The sequence below is a fragment of the Cibotium barometz genome, chromosome 36 (genome assembly GCF_041138505.1).
Source record: "Cibotium barometz isolate CiBa-2024 chromosome 36, ASM4113850v1, whole genome shotgun sequence".
NCBI lineage: Eukaryota > Viridiplantae > Streptophyta > Polypodiopsida > Cyatheales > Cibotiaceae > Cibotium > Cibotium barometz.
In genome coordinates this window covers 6092385-6113630 of record NC_141081.1, presented here as the reverse complement: position 1 = coordinate 6113630, position 21246 = coordinate 6092385, and the positions used below count along the sequence as shown (strand labels likewise).

Genomic DNA, 21246 nt, shown 5'->3' with positions numbered 1-21246 from the left:
CTGCGAGGCTCTCCTTAGCTGGTCGAGTGGTGGTGGTGGCGAACCAGGTCCTTCTTGCCACCATGTGGTACATTACTTCTTGTTGGCAGAGCATGCATTGGTTAGGTACAGCGATTGATCTTCCAGAACTTCTTGTGGGCCGGCAATGAGAGGGGAGGCCTGCCTGAGCCAAGGTGGCCTGGAGGGTGATCATTCAGCCATGATGCAGAGGGGCCTAGGCATCATTGACCCCGTCATTCAAAGCCACGCCATTGACCCCGTCATTCAAAGCCACGCCCTGGTTGGCAAGCTGATTGTTAAGAGGACTCGTTCCCGGTGGTGAGGCTTGGAAGGACTTCCTCTTGGCCCAGATTCCTGCCCGTACCCCGAGCCTAGGGGGCCCCTCGTCCGCAGAGTACCAAATGGACCTTCACAAAGATGCAAGCCCGCGGATTTAGCCCAGCTTTTGAGGATAGATTTGCAGCCAGCTTACTCTGAGCTTGGGATCACCTGAGGCTGGTCCTTGGTCAGCTAGCTTCGATAGCCTGAGAGGAGCGTCTTCGACAGCTACCCACTGATCTGGCACCCCCTAATTTGTTGTGTGATGGATGGGTGATGGCCTCTACTACACCACCAACAGACACACAAGAAGAATACACAATGGGATTAGAACTGGGGGACACTGAAATCCCGTCTCCAAGGGCACCAATCAACTCTACTACTTGTCGTTGGCCCTCCAGCTGACACCACCAGACACTAAAACACACTCCAAACCTCTCAATCTGACCCAGCTGACTCCCCAAGTTGTCCTTTCAGGTCAGCACTAACCTCCCAAAGCTCTGATCGTTCTCCTATAAGCCTCAACTGACCTCAGCTAACCAGAATAGCTCCCAGCTGACACAGAACTGACTACAAACCGCTTTCGAATGGCTGATGCTGACTCGAGTCAGAAAACTATCCACGAGACTCTTCTATTGTCCTCCAGCATCAACTGACCTTACATACACAACCCCAGGACCTTCTTGGACCCTTTGTTGGACCTTCAGCCGACCTTCTACTAACACTCCTCTGACTGAAATTGATTGAAAAACTGCCTCAGCAGTCTGACACACTGGCTGACTCAAAAGCCTCAACTAAATCAAAATCTTCTCTCACTTGTCCGCAGATTCTCTTTGGCCCTCACGTTGCCCTCACCTTGCAAGGATACCACACTATAGACTCTTTGTTGACTACAACTGACACACAGTTGCCTCCAACCTGACTGTCCTCTCAAAACTGACCAATGTGACTCAGCTGACCCGGGTTTCCTCACTTCTGTGTCCGCTGACACTTCTATACCCTCAAGGCACTCAAACCAAACATGGATCCAACCTTTTGGACACTTAGCTGACACAGAAACACCACTTAGATCACAAACCCATTTGATAGCTAGCTGCTGTGCTGACAGTTGACAAACCTCTGTCAATCACCTCTGACTCAGGATCACTTCCCTTCAACTCCGACAAACCAAAGCAAGGACCCTACACCTTCAGCTGATTGTTCTGAAGTTCAGCTAACACTATACCTTCTCAACTGACTCTGACTCAAAATCGGTTCCTCAGTCATCTGACTAGAACTCACAGGGGATCAACCTCCATTAACTCAATCAAAGCCACACTTTCATCACAACAAAAACATCAAGACAACAGACTATATACCCAAACACTCTGTCTGCTTCAGATAAACAAAAACACTTCACTGTCTCAACAACCCTAAGACATGGGCACACACATATCAAAAGAAAACACAAAGCCTTTGAAGCCCTCCACAAATAGACTTCAGCAACTGTAACATGTCCATCTTCATTAATAAAGAAATATCCATGTAATAGATGAATTGATGAGTTTTTATGGTATAAAAATCAGTGATTTTATTAAACGAGCCATTTCTACTTAAAATCTTCAAATTCGGAGTCCCAATTTGAAATCTGCGCACGATTTTACCCTAATATAGGATTTTACAGCATCCAAAACAGACATCGGATCAAGCTTATATGCGAATTTTGGTTCTTTTTAGTTAAAAACGACGAGCTTTAAACCTTAATAAATGCACGACCGGGCATCCCATTGACGAACGGTCTGCACCCCAACGACCAAGGAAACATCTCGGACATTTTCGCTCAAAAATAATAATCCCCCCCCTCCTCCCACCGCGGGCGGTCCAACACGCAAATCGAGGCCGGTGCCCCAAATTTGGGGACCCCGTCCCAAAAAGGATCATACACACTCACCGGGGCGCCCGTACAATGGCCGCGCAAGGACCAAAGGCCGACCGCCCACTGTATGGTCCACACGCACCGCCACGTGGACATCCATGCTGCCTCTGACCAAAAGGATACATGCGTACCCATAGTTGTTGAAAAAAAAAATTCCAAATGCTAAAAAAATATATAGAAACCTTGCTTTACGAAGATCCCAAATGCTCACAATACTTCGCAACTTTTGTGTCCACTCAGTATTCCATATGGGGTTGTTGAGAGACCTAAAAAAACTGGCGAGGTAGTCCGTAGACTGGTAGTGTACACTTGATTGGTAGGATGAGAGAATCTTGCTACATCACTTGGGGATCCCTGGTATAGGTAGGCTAGACAATTAGATTCTCAAGTTATGTACGAGGGAGAAGATTTGGACATGGCCATTTTGATCTAGAGAGGAGTCCCTAAACTTATCACCCTAGATGCACTCCTCGTATTTGTGCAAGGACGGTCCCTTAGTCATAAACGCTACACTGGGAGACCTTTGGTATTGCATTACCCATCCAGGCTCTTTTTTGGAGACAATCGGGAGATCCAACCGAGAGAGACACATATCCATGTTCTGGTTCCTCAAGCATTGTAGACTCCTCCCCTCCCAACCTTCCCTCACATTCAAGCTTGAAGCTCCATAGGTTGTAAGTGTAAAAAATAAAAACCGTATTTTATCGTACGGTATCCGAGAATTTCATATCGTACCAAAAATTCCCGTACGGTATCGTATTTTCGTACCGTGACAACCATGTGCGTACCACTCCTTTGCCTGTGCACTGCCATCGTACCTTTCCCAGGCCCATGCAGACCACTGATTGGCTGTCACGTGCATCCCGCACTTGGATGCCACGTCGACATATCTGTACAGAAGGCGCAGGAGCTGGGATGATAAACTGGTCCCATGTGAGCCCAGTCCGGGACGAGTCAGCCAAGGATCCATCCTAGTCATCCGAGGTCAGGTGTGCATTGTCCTGCACAGGAGTCCAATGTCAGGTGTGCACTGTCCTACACATGAAACAGTGCCAGTCCGCGCTGTGAGTCTCCCTCTAGAATCATGTCAATGATTATGTGTATCTAGTATGGTACTGGATGCCAGATCTTTGTGTAGGCAGTTAGGGTTTGCTTTTAGGAAAAGGGGCCAGCCCATAGGGCTACCTCGAGTCTTTGTGTGGGCATGGGGATAGTGTGAAACCACTCCCTAAGGGCTAGGAATGCCCTGGCTGAACCCACCAGCCATGGAGGGGCTGTAGGACAGCCCTAAAGGCAGGCTAGGGGAAGCTTACAGGCTGTACAGCCTAGTTACTATATGCGCCTGATGCCCAGCCAGCCAAGAAGAGATGCGCAGCATTTATATTATATTATTCAGCATTAATACTGAATATTCAGCCGTGGGCAAAAATAGAACTGGCTGCCTGGTTTTAGAACTGGCCGACTGCTTTATTGTAGAAGTATAAATAGGAGAGCCACAATCCCATTGTGTTATCTCATAATTCACCAAGTGCTCAAGCAACCAAAGGGCCAGGACAGCCAAGGGCTTGCTAACGCAAAGGGGGTGAAGGACTGCAGGTCAAGGGCAAAGATTTCTCAACCAAAAAAACCAAGATTTCTGTATTTTCTTTTCAGATTTACATCATTCTAATAAAGCAAATACACCATTCGTGGTGGGGGCCCTACATAGGGTATTTGGGACCCAATACTGGGTCCTCTCCTCTCTCCCTCTCTCTCTCTATTTTCTGCACATTTTCATTTAGTTTTGTGCGTTAATTCCGTCGTGAAAAGTGTGCTGATTTCTGAGCATTGAAGTTACCGATCTTCCCCGAAGCTTCCGCATGTTACATTGGCACACTTTGACGGTACACCGTCCTTTCAACCGTACTTTGCTCAGCACCCACACCCGTACCCCGCAACTATATAAACCCCCAGGGTACTCCATGGCCAACACGCATTCTTGCGTAGAGTATACCCTGCTTAAGGCCGTACCGCCAGCCCGTACCGTCCTTCTGCGCCTGCATACTGTACATACAACAGCACCTTCAGCCGCCCCTTGCAGCCTTCCTCTCAGCACCCCCTAATCTGCCAACTCTCAGATAAGCCCATTTCTAGCCAACCCACCCTTGTGAGGAGAGAGTGTCCTTAGCTCTTCCCCCCCATCCCCCCCCCCTCTCTCGAGAGACTTACAGCAGGCCTCACCCCTCAGCAAAACGTTTTTGCCTTTTCCTTAGGGGCATCTCACAAATCCCCCCCCCCCCTTAGCAAGAGGTTTTCTACCTTAGAGAAGGTTCGCACGCTGCAGTTTTTGGCCCATAGAGTGGGCAAACGATCTCGAAATCGAGATCCGACTGAAGCATTACGATCGCAGCATCAGTACAAGGCGACATTCAAGATAGCCCCATCCCGGAAATGCCATAATATCGCCTTGGGAGGAGCACGCAACAATGACATTGGAGAAGATGCTCCTAATGCGGCTCCAACCCTCCCGTTGTTTGCAAGCTTCACAAGGGAGCGGTGGCCAGGTTAGCTTGGTTATCTTTTAAAAAGAGTTTTTCTTTAATATTAATGTCAATAAATGAAGAAAAAGATCCGTATCTTTTTCTTTGAAAAAAATCTATGAAGCTACTATTTGAAGTGATGCTGTATTTAATGGTTTGTATTAAAATTGTTATCTTTAAGAGAAAGAGTGCAGGTTTTTCCTGGCTTCGACGCTAACTTCGTTCCGTGCTTGTGTAGCCGGGCAACATCGTTAGCAAAGCCCGGGATTGGCCCATGGTATCCCTCATACCATTGGGAGAATAAAGTTCGCCGATTGAGGCGAGAGATTGTGATGTTGTCTAGTTCTGAGGGTCCAGGCTAGTGCGGTGAATAAGCCCACCCTAGTGCATAGACATCTCTCTGAGGGGCGCGAGGATCGAGCAACGGAGCCTGAGAGGGCAACAACCTAGCTTGAGTCCTCACCAGCGACCGACAACGAGATGTATGGTCCCGTAGGGTTTTGCCCAGCATGTCTCTGTTGGATAGCCGAATTCTAGATCATCGGCAGTATAAAGGAAAAGAATAAGAGAGCTGGTTTGACTTGTATGGAATTGATTCATGTATAAACTTTTTTTATAAATCTTATCTTTGGCATTATTAAACTGTGGAAAAAGGCTGTTTTAATGAACCTTGTGAAAAGGGCCTTAATTAAGGAACATGTTTATTTATGTCAAACAGTGTGGTAGGATTAATTAGAAAACAAATTGACGCTAGATAAATAGGTTCTCAGAAAACTCTATTCTAGAAGACTAGGCCAGCGGCTGTGCCTTGCATGGATGAGAAAGAAAGCGTGTCTCTAGGAATCAAGACTAGTAGTTGCCTAAATTATGATCGATTACTCTATGAATGATTTGATTTTAAGAAGACCGCGCTCCCCCTGGGGGATAGGACTAGGTCTTACCTATGAATCGTATCCTTGAATCTCTGCATGGTCAAGGTGTCGATGAGTAAAAAAAATTCTCCAAGTTAAGACTTAGTAGACTATCTTAAGTGTTTCCCCTATTTTGGAAAAGGGGAACCTTACAATTGGTATCAGAGCCGACCTTAGCTCCTAGGACTTGCCATTTAAGGATTGTTTTGCAATGTATGTTTTACCTAACATAATGCTAATTAATAAAAACACCTTACTAAGAACAAATTGAATTAATGTTTGAATGATTGTAGGAAGAGAAAGATGCCTACTCGAAGTTTCTAGTTTTCTAGTGCGTCTTCGAGACCCCTTGTCACTCATCAAATTTCGAGTTCCGTGACACCATGGTGCAAATACTAGAGAAGATGTCCCTCCCCCATTTCTCTCCTATCGAAAGAGGATGGGGTAGGGATTTACAGAGTCGCGGGCCGAGATATTTCTTTATCCGAGCGAATCGAGTGGAAACCTTACCACTGACCTAAAGCGGATTCGTTGGATTGAAAAGTTGAAGATGGTCCGTTTATTTTGGTTCGTGGGTACTCCTAGGTCCGACATCTCTGTGACTATAGACGAGATTCGCATACCACAAGATTGTTGGATGTATGAACAAGTGATGCAGATCTTACCTGCCGACAGAGTAGCTGTGTTGGGACCTATCCCAATCCAGAGTCTACCACCCTTACCATCAGTTTTTGGAACCCCATACTTCACCAATGTGGACCGCTCTACCCTTATGTCATAGTTGAGCTTAGGGATTTCCCTTCATGACAAATAAGACTAATTATATTAGTCTCAAATCTTTGTAATAAAACTTGTCCTTGTAAATATTTGGGAAATAAAATGATTTCAATGTTTTACTTTCAAAAACGCGTGCAAGGTATGAATCTTGTAATCTTAAAAATTTAATCTTATAATGATGGCCAGGACGATCAACCTCCACTTCCCAATGCGCTTTTTACACCGATATCCAGGAGAAGAAGCTCCTGCTCAAGCAAATGCAACCTCCCTCCTTTAAAGGAGAAGGTTCAAGATTGAGAAGGATGTTGAAGTCTGGATTCAAGCGATGGACAATTATTTCTCTGCTGCCGATACTGGAGCAGCAAATCAGTCTATGCTTGCACGGTTTCGCCTAACCGGAGATGCTAACCTTTGGTGGAAACAGTGGTGCCGTGACAAGGGAGTCGCCGAGCACTCTCAAACGTGGGAAGACATCAAGCAGGCCATGAAGGAAAGATATCTTTCCCCATCCCATGAATCCATAAAGATGAATGAGTTTTTTAGTCTCAGGCAGTGCAGCTTAACTCTTGAGGACTACTATTCCAAATTTATCACTCTTCGGAAGTATGCCCCAGCTATGACTACTTCCCAACAAGTGGCTCGTTTCTGCCAAGGGTTAAATGAACCCTTAGATTCCCGCCTTGAAGCAATGAGGCCAAGCACGTTACAGGATGCTCTCATACGAGCAAAGCCCCTTGTGAAAGAAATGAGGACCGACAAAGCTAAGCCTCAAAAGAGATCTTACCCTGAGGCAAACCCTAAAGATCAGCCCTACAAGAAAACCCAACAGAATTTCCCCTACTACAACAGAGGGCGGCAAAGCAACTCTTTTGTCCCCCGCTCGTATGCTGCTTCTTCCAGAGAAGGCCCTTTGTGTTTTGAATGCAATAAGCCGGGACACTTTAGGGCCAACTGTCCCAAGCTAGCAACATCATTTCCCCAAGGTGACAGAGGAAATCAAGGCCATGGAACCCCAATCCACCAAGGTGCAAGAGGCGGTGGACGTGGAAGAGGCCGCGGAGGAGCAGTTGCTAGAACCGCCTCTACTATAAGTGAAGAACCGACCTTGGAAATGGCTGAAGAAGAGCGCACCACCGTCCATGCGGCGGTAGAACACCAAGGTCCGAATCAACAATTTGGTGTAATCCAAACCCCAATCACTCATCATGGTAAGCCATCCCAACTTTTGATTGATTCTGGCAGTACCCATTCATTTCTTTCTCCTAGATGTTTGCAAAAATTGAACTTGGGTCAAAAAACAGCTAGAAGAATGATTGTAGAATTAGCTAGTGGAAAAGAAGTAGTATCTCGCTACTCTGTAGGAAACCTTGATTTTGAGTTAGATAACGAGCAAACTCATGGCCACTTTAGAGTCCTGCCATTAGGAATTTATGATGGAATCCTTGGGATGGACTGGTTAATTGCAAACAAAGCTAGCATTCACTGTAACCAAGGGAGTATCACTTTTGAAAATGAGCATGGCCAAGTAGTATCCGTTGAGGGGAAAACAGGTAAACCTAAATCTGGGGTAGTCAAGGCAAAACATCTTCTCAAGGGAGCACGTAAGGGTTAGCAAGTTTTCCTAGTCAAGCTCAACAAAGCCATTGAACCTAGTAAGGAAACAGAACCCTCTTGGCTCCAAGAATTCTCTGACATCTTTCCTAACGAGCTTACAAGGCTACCGCCTCCTCGAGAAGTTGATAATGAAATCGAGGTGATCCCTAGAGCTCAACCCATCTCAAAAACACCCTATAAAATGTCCCTCCCTGAAGCCATTGAACTTAAAGAGCAACTTTCCCAACTCATTGAGCAAGGATTTGTACGCCCCAGTAGCTCTCCTTGGGGGGCACCAGTTCTTTTCCAAAAGAAGAAGGACGGAACTCTCCGCCTCTGCATAGATTATCGAGGGCTAAATCAAGTCACTGTCAAGAATAAGTATCCTATCCCTCGCATCAACGAGCTTCTTGACAGGCTTCATGGGGCCAAAGTTTTCTCAAAAATAGATTTGAGGTCTGGTTACTATCAGATCAGAGTCAAGGAAGCAGATATACCCAAGACAACCTTCAATACCCGTTATGGCCACTATGAGTTTACTGTAATGTCATTTGGGTTAACCAATGCTCTTGCAACCTTCAACCGCCTAATGCAAGATATATTCCGTCCTTACTTGGATGAATTTGTGCTTGTTTTTTTTTATGACATCTTAGTCTACTCCAAGTCAATGGAAAAGCATGAGGAGCATGTGCGTAGGGTTCTGCAATTGCTGCGCAGACATAAACTTTATGCCAAGAAGAGAAAATGTATCTTCTTTACTCATCAAATTGAGTATCTTGGGTTCATCGTCTCCGAAGATGGCATCTCAGTAGATCCCGCCAAGATCAAAGATATACTGGAGTGGCCACCTCCTAAATCAGTTCGTGAAGTTCGTGGGTTTTTGGGAATCACTGGATGGTATAGGATTTTTATCAAAGATTATGCCTTGGTAGCTGCACCCTTGACGGATCTTCTTAAGAAGGATTGCAAAATAGTGTGACTGCCAATCCATCAAAACAGTTTTGATTAGCTCAAGGCCATTATTACTTCTGCCCCAATCCTGAAACTTCTTGATTTCACCAAGGAATTTGAAGTGGTTACTGATGCCAGTAATCTAGCTCTTGGTCGTGTCCTAGGCCAAGAAGGAAGACCGGTCGCTTATACTTCCCGCAAGCTGAAGCAATATGAAGCAAATTATGTCACCCATGATTTGGAGCTCTTAGCAGTTGTTCATTGCCTCAAATTATAGAGACACTATCTCTTGGGGGACAAATTCCAGCTTGTAACTGACCACAAAAGTCTGAAGTGGATCTTCACCCAGCCTAACCTCAACATGCGGCAAAGGAGATGGATTGAAATTCTACAAGAATATGACTTCGACATCAAATTCCGCCCTGGGAAAGATAATGTGGTAGCAGATGCACTCAGCCGCAAATCTTTCTTAAGTGCAATTTCGATGCCAAATGATCCCATACTGGTCAAGGTGAAAGTAGTCTATTCTCATGATCCAGATTATCAGAGGATGGTGAAGTTAGTAGAAGAACGGAAAAATTCAAAGAAAGAGAGAAATCTAATCAAGGGATACTCCACTCATGAAGGAAGCCTCTACTTCAATCACAGGCTATGTATCCCTAAGAATCCTGCTTTAAAGAAACTAATCCTACATGAAGCTCATGATAGTCCTGCCTGCAGGGCACCCAGGCTATGCAAAAACATTAAATGCCGTAAGGAGGAGCTTTCATTGGGCAGGCCTGAAAAATGATATCCTTCAATACTTGAAGCAATGTCTCTCATGCCAAAGGATCAAAACTAAAAGGGTCAAGATGCCTGGGAAACTTCAACCCTTGGATATTCCCGAAATGAAGTGAAAGTGCATTAGTATGGATTTTGTCACAAGTCTCCCCACTGTACAAGGAGGATATGATGACTCCATTCTGGTAGTAGTGGACTTGCTTACCAAAGTAGCTCAATCTTATACCAGCAAAGAAGACCTTCAAAGCTTCTGATGTTGCTCGATTATTCATCAAGGAAGTATTCAGACTTCATGGTCTCCTAAAGAGAATAGTAAGTGACCGGGATTCTGCCTTCACTTCAAAGTTCTGGCAGTCCTTATTTCAAGCCTTGGGCACTCAACTTTGCTTTAGAACAGCTTATCATCCAAAGACTGATGGCCAGACTGAGAGAGTCAATCAGGTAATTGGTGTCCTTAGCTCTTCTCCCCCCCCCCCCTCCCCTCCCCCTCCTCCCCCCGTGTGAAGAGACTTACAGCAGGCCTCACCCCTCAACAAAACGTTTTTGCCTTTTCCTTGAGGACATCTCACAAATCCCCCGCCCCCCATTTGCGTGGACTTTAGCAAGAGGTTTTCTACCTTAGAGAAGGTTCGCATGTTGCAGTTTTTGGCCCATAGAGTGGGCAAACGATCTCGGAATCGAGATCCGACTGAAGCATTACGATCGCAGCATCACTACAAGGCAACATTCAAGATAGCCCTATCCCGAAAACGCCATAATATCGCCTCGGAAGAAGCACGTAACAATGAGATTGGAGAAGATGCTCCTAATGCGGCTCCAACCCTCCCGTTGCAAGCTCCACAAGGGAGCGGTGACTAGGTTAGCTTGGTTATCTTTTAAAAAGAGTTTTTCTTTAATATTAATGTCAATAAATGAAGAAAAAAGATCCGTATCTTTTCCTTTGAAAAAAATGTATAAAGCTACTATTTGAAGTGATGCTGTATTCAATGGGTTGTATTGAAATTGTTATCTTTAAGAGAAAGAGTGCAGGTGTTTCCTGGCTTCGACCCTAACTCCATTCCGTGCTTGTGTAGCCGGGCGGCGTCATTAGCAAAGCTTGGGATTGGTCCATGGTATCCCTCATACCATTGGGAGAATAAGGTTCACCGATTGAGACGAAAGATTGTGATGCTGTCTAGTTCTGAGGACCCAGGCTAGTGCAGTGAATAAGCCCACCCTAGTGCGTAGACATCCCTCTGAGGGGCGCGAGAATCGAGTAACGGAGCCTGAGAGGGCGACAGGCCGACTTGTGTCCTCGCCAACGGCCGACGACGAGGTGTATGGTCCCATAGGATTTTGCCCAGCATGTAGAGACTAGAAAGCCGAATTCTAGATCATCGGCAGTATAAAGGAAAAGAATAAGAGAGCTCCTTTGGCTTGTATGGAATTGATTCATGTATTAAAAAAAAAAATTATAAATCTTGTCTTTGGCATTATTATACCGTGGAAAAAGGTTGTTTTAACGAACCTTGTAAAAAGGGCCTTAATTAAGGAACATGTTTATTTATGTCAAATAGTGAGGTAGGAGGGAGGATGGAATGCCCCGACGGCACCATCCTACGGACGGGTGGACCCGATTAGTCAGGTAGCTTTCAAACAGATTAAGTAAAAGCCTTACGCTAGATAAATAGGTTCTCGTGCAACTCTATTCTAGAAGACTAGGCTAGGCTAGCGACTGTGCCTTGCATGGATGAGAAAAAAAGCGTGTCTCTAGGAATCAAGACTAGTAGTTACCCAAATTATGATCGATTACCCTATGGGTGATTTGATTTTTAGAAAACCACGCTCCCCTTGCGGGATAGGACTAAGTCTTACCTATGAATCGTATCCTTGAATATTTGCATGGTCAAGGTGTCGATAAGTAGGAAATTTTCTCCAAGTTAAGACTTAGTAGACTATCTTAAGTGTTTCCCCTATTTTGGAGAGGAGGAACCTTACAACAACAAAGCTTCAAACTTTGAATCTATTGTCGTGCATGACAGGTCCTCCTCACACAAAAACCAACACTCAACTGATAGAAAACAGCAACAGTTATGAAGAAACTGATCTGAATCAAGTATCTAACAGAGTTCAGCTCCTAAGAGATCCTAGGGGACACACCTCCTACAAGACTCTTTGGCCTCAACTCTCCCTCCGCTCTAATCCAACCAAACCTTCTCACACCGCACTGTCCTCTCTTCGACAATCTTGAAAATATACAGGAACTCAAGCTTGCGACCGACAGTCCTGCGCAGGACACACACTACACTACAGTCTAGGCTCTCCTCTCTCTCTAGTGGGATCTCTAGGCACAACTTCACTTGGAAAGTCCCCGAAATCGATCCAAATCTCCCTTTTCTCAACCCATCGCCATCTTGATTTCTACCAGATTCCAGAACACTACGTCGCCCAGCTTACTCGTTCACCCACACTGTTTCCATTTCCATTTGCGCACCTGCGTTTATCCACTCTATTGCCACGCGTCTTTTGCCACTTGGGATCCATTTTGCACCATGCTATACCCATATCTTCTATCTACACCATGTTTAGGATGGGCTTGGGATTCCCCTCACACCCTTTATCCAGTGGCCATATGTTGGGGGCCTGACCTCATGTATCATGGGAGCATTGAGGATAGGACCCACCAAGTCCCTTGGAGATTGGCCTGCACACAAGCAACAACCCCCAGAGGTTCAGGAGAGAGGCTTGGCAAGGATTCGGGGTAGAGACAGAGACTCAGCCTCAACATCGACTCTGCTATTCCTCAGAAGTGGCTGATACCTATTCCAAACCCGACCCCCCCACATTGGCTAGGAGTGTTTACTAGGCATGATATTCTATTGGTAGTCCATGGAGATGAGGGTTGTGGTTAGCTCACTTTTTTTCTTGGTCCCCATGGCAGATTAGAGGGATCATAGCCCCCCTTGGAGGATTTCAATGGCTGCACCTTACAAAGGGTGAGGATGATTGGATTTCAAGCACATGAGTGGCACATAGCCCCCGCCGGCAAGGTGGCCAGGGAGAGACTCTGTCGGCTATGGATTTGGGAGAGCCGACCTCTAACGCGCCTCCAATGGGACCTAGGAGAGTGGACTTGGCATGATTCTGTTGATCGGGAGGAGACTCTGGATACCCCCTTTCTCGCATACACAGCACGCCTAGGCCGCAGGATTCAGATGCCAGAGATTGATGGCACCCTGGCAACAGCAGTACATTGGTAGTAACAGGGCCTCTCACACCGATTTCTCTCAAATTTTAGGAAGAGGCTCTGGGACAGTTTTCGGCCTCGAAAGGTCACCCTCTTTCTTTGGTTATAATTATTATTTCTTCAAAAGCCAAAAAAACAAAACAAAAACTTGCTAGCTTCTTCAAACAAGAATGGAGAAATAATGGTTGTAATGACTAGATGCAGGTCTTTTTTTTAGACATCTTAATGTTTCAATTGGTCAGTTATATGCTATATCTGGCTAACCATACATGGCTGCTTGGCCAACCCTTTAGAGAGATGTTGATTTTGTTGCTGCTGCTGTTGCTACCAATTGGACCACCCTTAGTTGCTAAGCATGTGCCTCTATGCTGCTTACTAGCCCTACACGAGAGACCAAACTTGGTGCCCTTGATTTCCAAAAAAAGATTATTGCTGCTGCTCGTACTTGATACATCTTTAGTTATCTCTTCATTCTCTCTCCCCTGCCACCAAGCTGTAGTGGCCAATGATGATGCCATCTGTTGATATAAGTCCTTTCCCACATGCCATGCATGATCTTGCACATGATGTTGGCCAAGCAGTGTCATGGTCAAGACGCAAAGGAGAAGTTTAACATTTTATTTTTGCTACTTCAAACCAGTTATTTAATATTGTATTTTTTGGCAATAACTGAAATTTTGAGAAGCTCAAGAAGTGGCCCCACTTGGTGGATCCATCATGCATGGATAATGGTGGCCCACTGACATTGGTCAGGGAGGCTACCTATTTCTCGGGATGCGGTTATGCTTCTACTCCAATCCCAGAACATGAACATATGCATCTATAATTCATGAGTGGTGGTTCTCATGCACGAGATGGGCCATACACCACCACTCCATTGGTGAAGCAAGAGTTCCTAACTGCCTCATAATTCTCAGTCTGAATCATAATTCTCAGCCTAAACAGACAATAAAATTGATATGACCTACCTTTATCCACACACAAAAAAAAGATGGTCCTTAAAACTTACTTTCTGGAAGGCTGCAAGTTTTGTCACTCAAGAAAATCTGATCAGGATCAATACATTGCTGCCACACTATATGAGGCACCAGGTTCTCTTTCCTGTTTCAACCATGAAAGTCCAGACCTTTTATTATACAGCATGGACACACATAATGCATTCAGGGCAAATGCAATCAAGCAGAGAGGGGGAGGGAGGAGAACAAAGCATTAGAGCTTACCTTGCCCACAGAGGAATTGGTTTCTTTCGTTTGTCATCCTCATCCTCATCTTCTTCATCAGAAGAGCTTCTATAGGGAGAGATTTCATACGACTGAATCCCATTTTCTCGATTAGCTGATTGTGCAGGGGCATTAGCTGCAACCCTGACATTAAATGGAGTAGAATAGTGAGATCTTAAGCCTTTGGATGCCTCACACTTGAAACTGGTTTCGTTCAACACTTCCTTGGCAGAAGAGTGTGACCCATTCTCATCAAATAAAGCAGATGTTGAGAGCTTTCCTGCATTGATCTGACAGTACACAGAAGACCCAAGGCAAGGCACACTCAGCCCCCATCTTTCTTCCGATGTTGGACTTCTAGTGGGTACAATACTTTTGAATCGTACCACCCAATCAGCAGATGTGCTCACTGCTAAGCTGTCTGTTGATAATTCAGATAACTGAATACCACACCTTATAAACATCAGGTTCTTTTCACAGTCCAGCCCAACAACATGCTCAAAAACAACAAAGATTTCAAGGGTAAAGCAGATGATGGCCAAGCTACCCACCTTTTTGCCTGTGGCATCTTGAGCAATGTGGCCATCCTCATGACCTCTAGCTTGCAGCATGGCTTCTTTCCGCTTCCGTTCTGCTTGCTTCTCTGCAAACCGGGCAACCTTCGATTCTTGCTCTTGTTTCCTTCTGCGTTCAGCTTCTTTCTCCTTCTCTATCCGCCGCTGCCTCTTGGCTTCCTCCTCCTGAGCTTTCCTTTCCCGTTCACGTACCTCCTGCATAAATTAGCCAAATGTTTAGCACTATGATATGAGGGTTAGAACTTGCTGATGAAGTTTTCAGTGCTGTTTACCATCACATACCAGCACTCTCCGCTTGTGCTCTTTCTCATCCAGCTCCAAACGTTGCCGTTCTTCTTGCTCTTTTCTTAATCTCTGCACTTCTTCCACTCGCTTGCGCTTCTCCTCCCGTTCTCTCCTGTCTGCATCTTCACGCTTCCTCTTCTTGTAAGCAAGCTCTGCCTCCTTTTTTTTTCGTTCTTCTTGCTTTCTCCTCTGTTCCTCTTCTTGCTTCCTAGATTTTTCCTGATCCATTTTCATCTTTAACTCTGCAACACGTTTCACCTTATCAGATACACCTTTCCCTGCAATAGGTGATGCACAACTTTGCAGCATTTTGTCCTTTAAACACTCTGATTCAGTACTTTTCGCTTCATTACACTCCACTCTTCGCATCTGCCGCTCATATTCACGTCTCTCCTCTTGCCTCTTTGCAAGTTCAGCTGCTTCAAGAGCCTTTACTCTTACCTCCCTTTTACCTAAAAATCATAAAGACGACACGTTGGTGTTCAGCCGCATGGGGCAATTTCAGACTTACTATCTTATGCAAAATATAAAAAGATTATAGAAGATAAGAAGGCAAGGTCTGAGATACATTAAAACGAGGTCTTACCACTAGGATAAGGCAAGGGCACTTGCTTTTGCTGTACAAGGTCCAGAAAAGAGCTGGTGTTTACAGCAAGATTGTAGCGCTTGTGGGAACTGTCCACAAACCCAAGGGGTTGATTTGCATAGCCCAAAACTTTTCTTGCTTTAGCAGTCTTCTGCTTTTCTGACATTATACCTGTCCCACTGCAACCTTTATCAATCGACGAGGGATTGGGGGTTTGATTCTCCTTTCCATCCTCTTCTGTATGGGTATCAAGGTGCAAGTCTGACTTCTGCTTTCTTGATTTTGCACTGTTCCTATCAACCAAATCAGCTCTAGCAGACCTAAAATGTGGTGTATCTAAGTATTCTCTTCCTAAACCAGAAACCCCTGAATAACTATTGCAAAGCTTCATTTTACCCTTGATCTGCCTCTGTAAACTATCAAAAGCTAGCCTTTTATTGATAAACTCTTTACTGCAAGGACTGCCTTGAAAATTATTCCCGAACGTATCCCGCAATCCTTGCACTGGAGAAAATAAATGAGGAATTTTTACAAGGCCATATGAAGGACTATCACTCTCTCCAAATGATGGCCTTGGAAGACCATCATATGAAAGGAAAGTATTTACATTCTGCACATCATTTTCATTCATTGACAATTTCATCTTTTTGAAAGCTGTGTATGATTCTACTGACAAATCTGCAGGTGATCGAGCCCTTTTCCTTCGACTGCTGTTCACAGTCCCCTGAGCCAAAAGCTGATTGAACCTCAAAACATCTTCATCCACTTGAATGCACCCACTATGGACACTACGATCTTCTCTAGGAGTGAAATTCCATTCTGTAGTAAACCCTTCTTTTTCCCTATGCAAATTGTCACTTTTAGCCTCCTCGGGCCTGCAGCTTGGACTTGAAGATTCACCACAATCCATCTGACTGCTGGTATTGCTGATTTTATGATGATCATCAGAATTGTAAGCTGTCCTCTCCTTTGCTTCTCTTTCCTGGATGTGCAGAGGTGACTTAACACTCGAGTCACACTTTGGAACATGGGGAGAAGGCAAATTTACCAAAACATTCCTTGATATGCTCTTTTCCTTCTTGTCTAGTTCAGGTCTAGGGGAGGGACCACAATCTATAATTTGGCTGCTAGATTTCTTGGAGTCGTTTTCCAAACAACACCTCTCATTTTTCTTCATCTGAGAATGCAAGGCTGGCATCATTATTGACATGATCTCTTCTCTGCTGCAGTTTGACAACGTGGTAGCTATGGCTTCCTCATGTCTTGTTGGGGTTAGAAAGTGGATATGAGAAGCAGGATTCATCCCCAACGACACAGCCTTTCTGGACCTCTCTGTATTGTGGTCTTCAAAATCAGGTTCTTGAGCTAAGAGATTATTATTTTCTAATGTAGGGCTGTTCCTTGTCAATCCACAATAATTTGAAGTCTTTGTATAAGAAGGCCTTGATGAGCTTCCAATCTCACTGTTCCAAGCTCCTTTGCCCAATTTATGCTGTGATTCAGGAGCTTTTGTAGCAAAACTCAGCTGCCTAGGGCTTTCAATATTGTCTTCAGAGGCAGAGTCATGCAAGGAGAGAATCCGTACTACTGCTGACTCAGATATGCAGCCTAACTGAGTTGCAAGTGCTACTTTCATTTCCATGACTGGAAGATGTTTTTCTTCCATGTTATCTAGGGAATTTCTGATTTTTTTGCAGACTTCCAAAGGTTCAGAACCTGGGGAATGCATTGTCTGGCTACCTACACCTGTACCATCCAACACAGTGTCAGCAGCAACCTTCTTCTTTTCAGTTGGGCTTGCTAATCCAACAGGTATCACTGAGCTTGACGAGAGTTTTCCCTTCGTGTTGAGATTAGGTGTAAATTCACTGCTGGAGAGCTGCACTACAGTTTCAACGGAGGGACACTTAATTCTCCTACTGGATTTCGATGCAGAAAACAGAAGGTTTGATTCCTTCATATGTTTCTCATTGTTCAAAACTGACAGCCTCCTCATCCCAGGACTCAAAGACATGCAATCTTTGGAAACTACCTTTACCTTTGGTGAGCTAAAGACATCATCCTTGGACTCTCCCCATGTATCAGAAAACATTACCTTTGTAACAGTCTTTTCTAACTGAGGCAAGTCATCGAGCACTGCGGCACTGTTTTCTGAACCAAGCCCCTTAGTTGGGGGAATTGATGTCTTAAAAGGGAATGCAAGTTGATGTTCTGCAAACTGACACATGCATGGCTCCATTGCCTGTGTTTGTGTCCTAGTCGCATGTTGCTTCATTGCACTAATCAAATGCAAGTGACCATTATTAACACTTTCCAAATCACTTTTAGTCCCTGAACCCGTCCCTCTACCCAACTTAGGCTGCAGCCTGGTTGAATGACAAACATCGGAAATGTTTGTCACTGATAAACATGTTTTGTCAGCACATGTATTCTTCAACGTGATGTTGCATTGTTCCTTGGAATAGGCGGATTGATCATCCTGGTTCATCATCTGTGTGTGTGTATCTTCCATGTTGTTTGTGTGAACCTCAATCTTCTCATTGGTTTGATGCATCTCTTGAGCAGTCACTCCAAAAGAATGTTGCAACTCGGGTGTTCCTTTGTGAATTGCTTTCAAAACACTTTCTGGAGTATAATCCTGTGAACATTTTTCTGAATCATTAGCTCTATTCCCTGCTGCCTTGCAGCTGGCTGGTGATACAGGCCCACAGGGCCCCTCAGAAGCAGCAAAATCTCCAAATCTTTTGAAGCCTGGCTCAAATTTTCCATTGCTAAATTCCTTATTTGCAACAGATCTCTCATCCTCTCCTCCATGAATGCTCACTTCTCCTGATGCAAAATTTGGTGCTTGATCGTGAATGTTCTCTGCAGAAGGATGTTCACCACTCATGTTATGATACAGACTTGCCGCAGACTTGAATAGTTTTGAGCTCTCTGAAAACAAAGTCTCCTCATCACTGTCAAATTTGAAAGCCTCCAGCTCAGTAGAGCTCCTTGATGTTGGAATCCTGCCATTAACTCCATCCATCAGGACCAAAACAGCTTTCCCAATGCTCATGTTAAAGAGGTCAACATGGTGAGATAAGGCAAAAGGGTACTGACCAGTTTCTAGCCGCATGGTAATCATTTGTGTCAACACCACATGCAAAACCTGCATAAACAGAAAGCTTTCTCTTGCCCGGGAATATAGGTAGACTAATGTCTGTGCCATGAAATTCTAGACTAAGGGGTTTGTCAACTTTGGAATCTGATAGCTGAGGTGAATGCTTGAGAGCTACTTGTACACAATCCTTCTGAGGACAAGTGACACAAGGTCCACCCTGCATGCAAAGAGATTGATGCATGTCAGCCATCTTACTAGATGTTTCTAAGCTGAAAATCAGGGAGAATGCAGCAAAGCAGTTCTTGAAATGTGGTCCTAAAATATATATATATATACCCCTGCATTGAAGGAAGACTGTTTTTCCTGCTTTCTCTTCGATTGGACAGCATCAATTGTTTCTCTGAAATCACGTTCTGCCAATGTTGAATATGGTAGAAACTCTGTTGAAGATCTCCCTAACGCAGCTGCACCTGTTCCCATCAACTGCTTTTCATTAAACTTATTACCTGTGCCCAGCAAAGGTTGTTCATTATGCCTGTGGAGAAGCTGTCCTTTGTTACCCTTTCCACTACTTTGCCAGGAAGTACCTGATATGCTTTCTCCAGAAATTAGAATCTGCTGGATAAGACATGGTGAGAAAAGTTTAAAATGCTCAATTGAGCCAATAGCTTGCCTCCCAATACCTGGGACAGTACCTTTTAATCTTTCCTTGTCAGGATCTCTTGACCTTTTCATGTCTGAAGGTGTGTGTGTTTCCTTGTAAGTTACTGATTCTTTCGACACAGATCTTGCTATTGCAGCTATTACAACTGGGGAGTATGTCTGCTGATAATGCTCATTTTTAGGGTTTCCCTTTGCACTGGCTTCTGCGAATATTGATATTGCAGGTTCTGCAGGGGTTTCATTTCGGAAGGATATCTGGTGATGTTGCTCAGTTTGAGTGTTTCCCTTTGCTCTGGCTCCAACAAAATCCCCTTCCAGTGCCATAGATTCTGCCTTGCTGGGGACGCCGCAAGCTGCAGCGCTAGTTGTGACAGGGTGTTTTGCACGAGACCTAGTCATTCTTTGGGGTACGGCTGAAGTGCTCAGCTTCCTGGGAGCCCGCGGTCGTAAAGCATACTGCTTACCACCATGATTCTCGATATCTTCCTGCTCACAGGTTTTGTCCGCAGCTGGTTTCGACGGCCTGCATCTCGTTTGCATGCCATGCGAAGGCGGAGGTGCTTCCGCTCCACACATAATCGTGCAATCCCCTGCCTGCGGTGGCCTCAAGCTTTTCAGTTCAAACAGCGACTCATGGAACCTCTGCTTATGATCCTTGAACTGCTGAACTGCGTGCTCTAGGGTTTTGAAGGAGTGCCGGTCCAACAGACCAAGAATGTGATGAACCGTTGCTTCTTCGGAAGCCATGGCGAGAACCTTAATTACTGGCCTATTAAATTCCACAGAAATAATTATCGTCCTGTTAGTTGTGGCGCGCCATGATGTATTTCCCAGTAAACGTAATTATAGCTTCCACAGAAACCCTAATTAGGGGCCTGCTAACTTTCCAGCGCCATCGACATGAAGTTCGGTATGGATCTCATCCGTGCCATGCGAGCTCAGTTGAAGCACACATGGAGAACGGAAAAGACAGATCATTGAAAGACGAGATGCGGAAGAAATCGAACCAGGTTACATGAACCGGACTGTGTCAGAACCGAATCTGCAGGTGCAAATTAGGACGAAAGGCGGGCGAGGCGAAGCACGGTACACGTCTGCCATCGAAGTTGCGAACTCGGCTGATAAGCCCTCTCTGTTGATGCCCCTTTCAGATGGTAGTTTGATAAGCCAGTAGTTTGAACTTAGCCAACCGTTGGCGTCTGAGTAGAGAGGGAAACCATAGTTTGAAAATAAAATGATTTAATGGAAGGAGCAACTCTAGTTAAAAAGGGGTGTCATCGTAAATTTTTTATTAAAAAAAACTTTAGTTGAGTAAAAAATCACCTCAATTTTTAAAAAAAACTATAACTAGTAGATATTGGCATCCATAAATTATACTAAGGCGTTGCTCTCACGTTCCTTAGAGGTGGCACCACTGGTTGCATTAGCTCGTGGTGATGAAATTCACATAGGCTAGTACAATTAACTCCTTGTAGCCATTAGTTTTTGTGTGCAAATGTTGTTGATTAAGGTTCCATGGTTGTCTTATTCTCTTAACAGCTTAACTATAGCCATCATTTACCTAGAATCAAGTGTTGGTTCCATGGTTGTCTTATTCTCTTAACAGCTTAACTATAGCCATCATTTACCTAGAATCAATTGTTGGTACCATGGTTGTCGTATTCTTATAAAGGCTTAACTATGGCCATCATTTCCTTGGAATGAGTTGGGGAGATGCACAACACTTAATCAGCCCCAATCTAGGTTGTTGAGATCGAAACTTAGTGGGCAGTTGGAGGCCACCTGTGGCATTTATGTGGGCACATGAACCTAAGTAATGGTCCA

At 44.8% G+C, this 21246-nt stretch overlaps 1 protein-coding gene across 2 annotated transcripts in view; it reads right to left on the bottom strand.

Annotated features, from left to right (window-relative positions):
- Positions 1 to 20579, bottom strand: part of LOC147617443 (uncharacterized) — a 39841-nt gene extending 19262 nt beyond the window's left edge. Inside the window, exons 1-8 of one of the 2 annotated variants that reach the window (XM_086775713.1) lie at positions 19455 to 20572; positions 19096 to 19346; positions 18759 to 18976; positions 15657 to 18664; positions 15068 to 15522; positions 14762 to 14980; positions 14211 to 14650; positions 14000 to 14091 (exon numbers count right to left, since the gene is read on the bottom strand). In XM_086775713.1, the coding sequence (XP_086631839.1) occupies positions 14000 to 14091; positions 14211 to 14650; positions 14762 to 14980; positions 15068 to 15522; positions 15657 to 18664; positions 18759 to 18976; positions 19096 to 19346; positions 19455 to 20169 (5398 nt within the window). In that variant the 5' untranslated portion in view covers positions 20170 to 20572. Of the gene's footprint in view, positions 1 to 13999; positions 14092 to 14210; positions 14651 to 14761; positions 14981 to 15067; positions 15523 to 15656; positions 18665 to 18758; positions 18977 to 19095 lie in introns of both variants that reach the window. The other variant, XM_086775712.1, reaches the window with a different exon arrangement.
- Between the last annotated feature and the right edge of the window lie 667 nt (positions 20580 to 21246).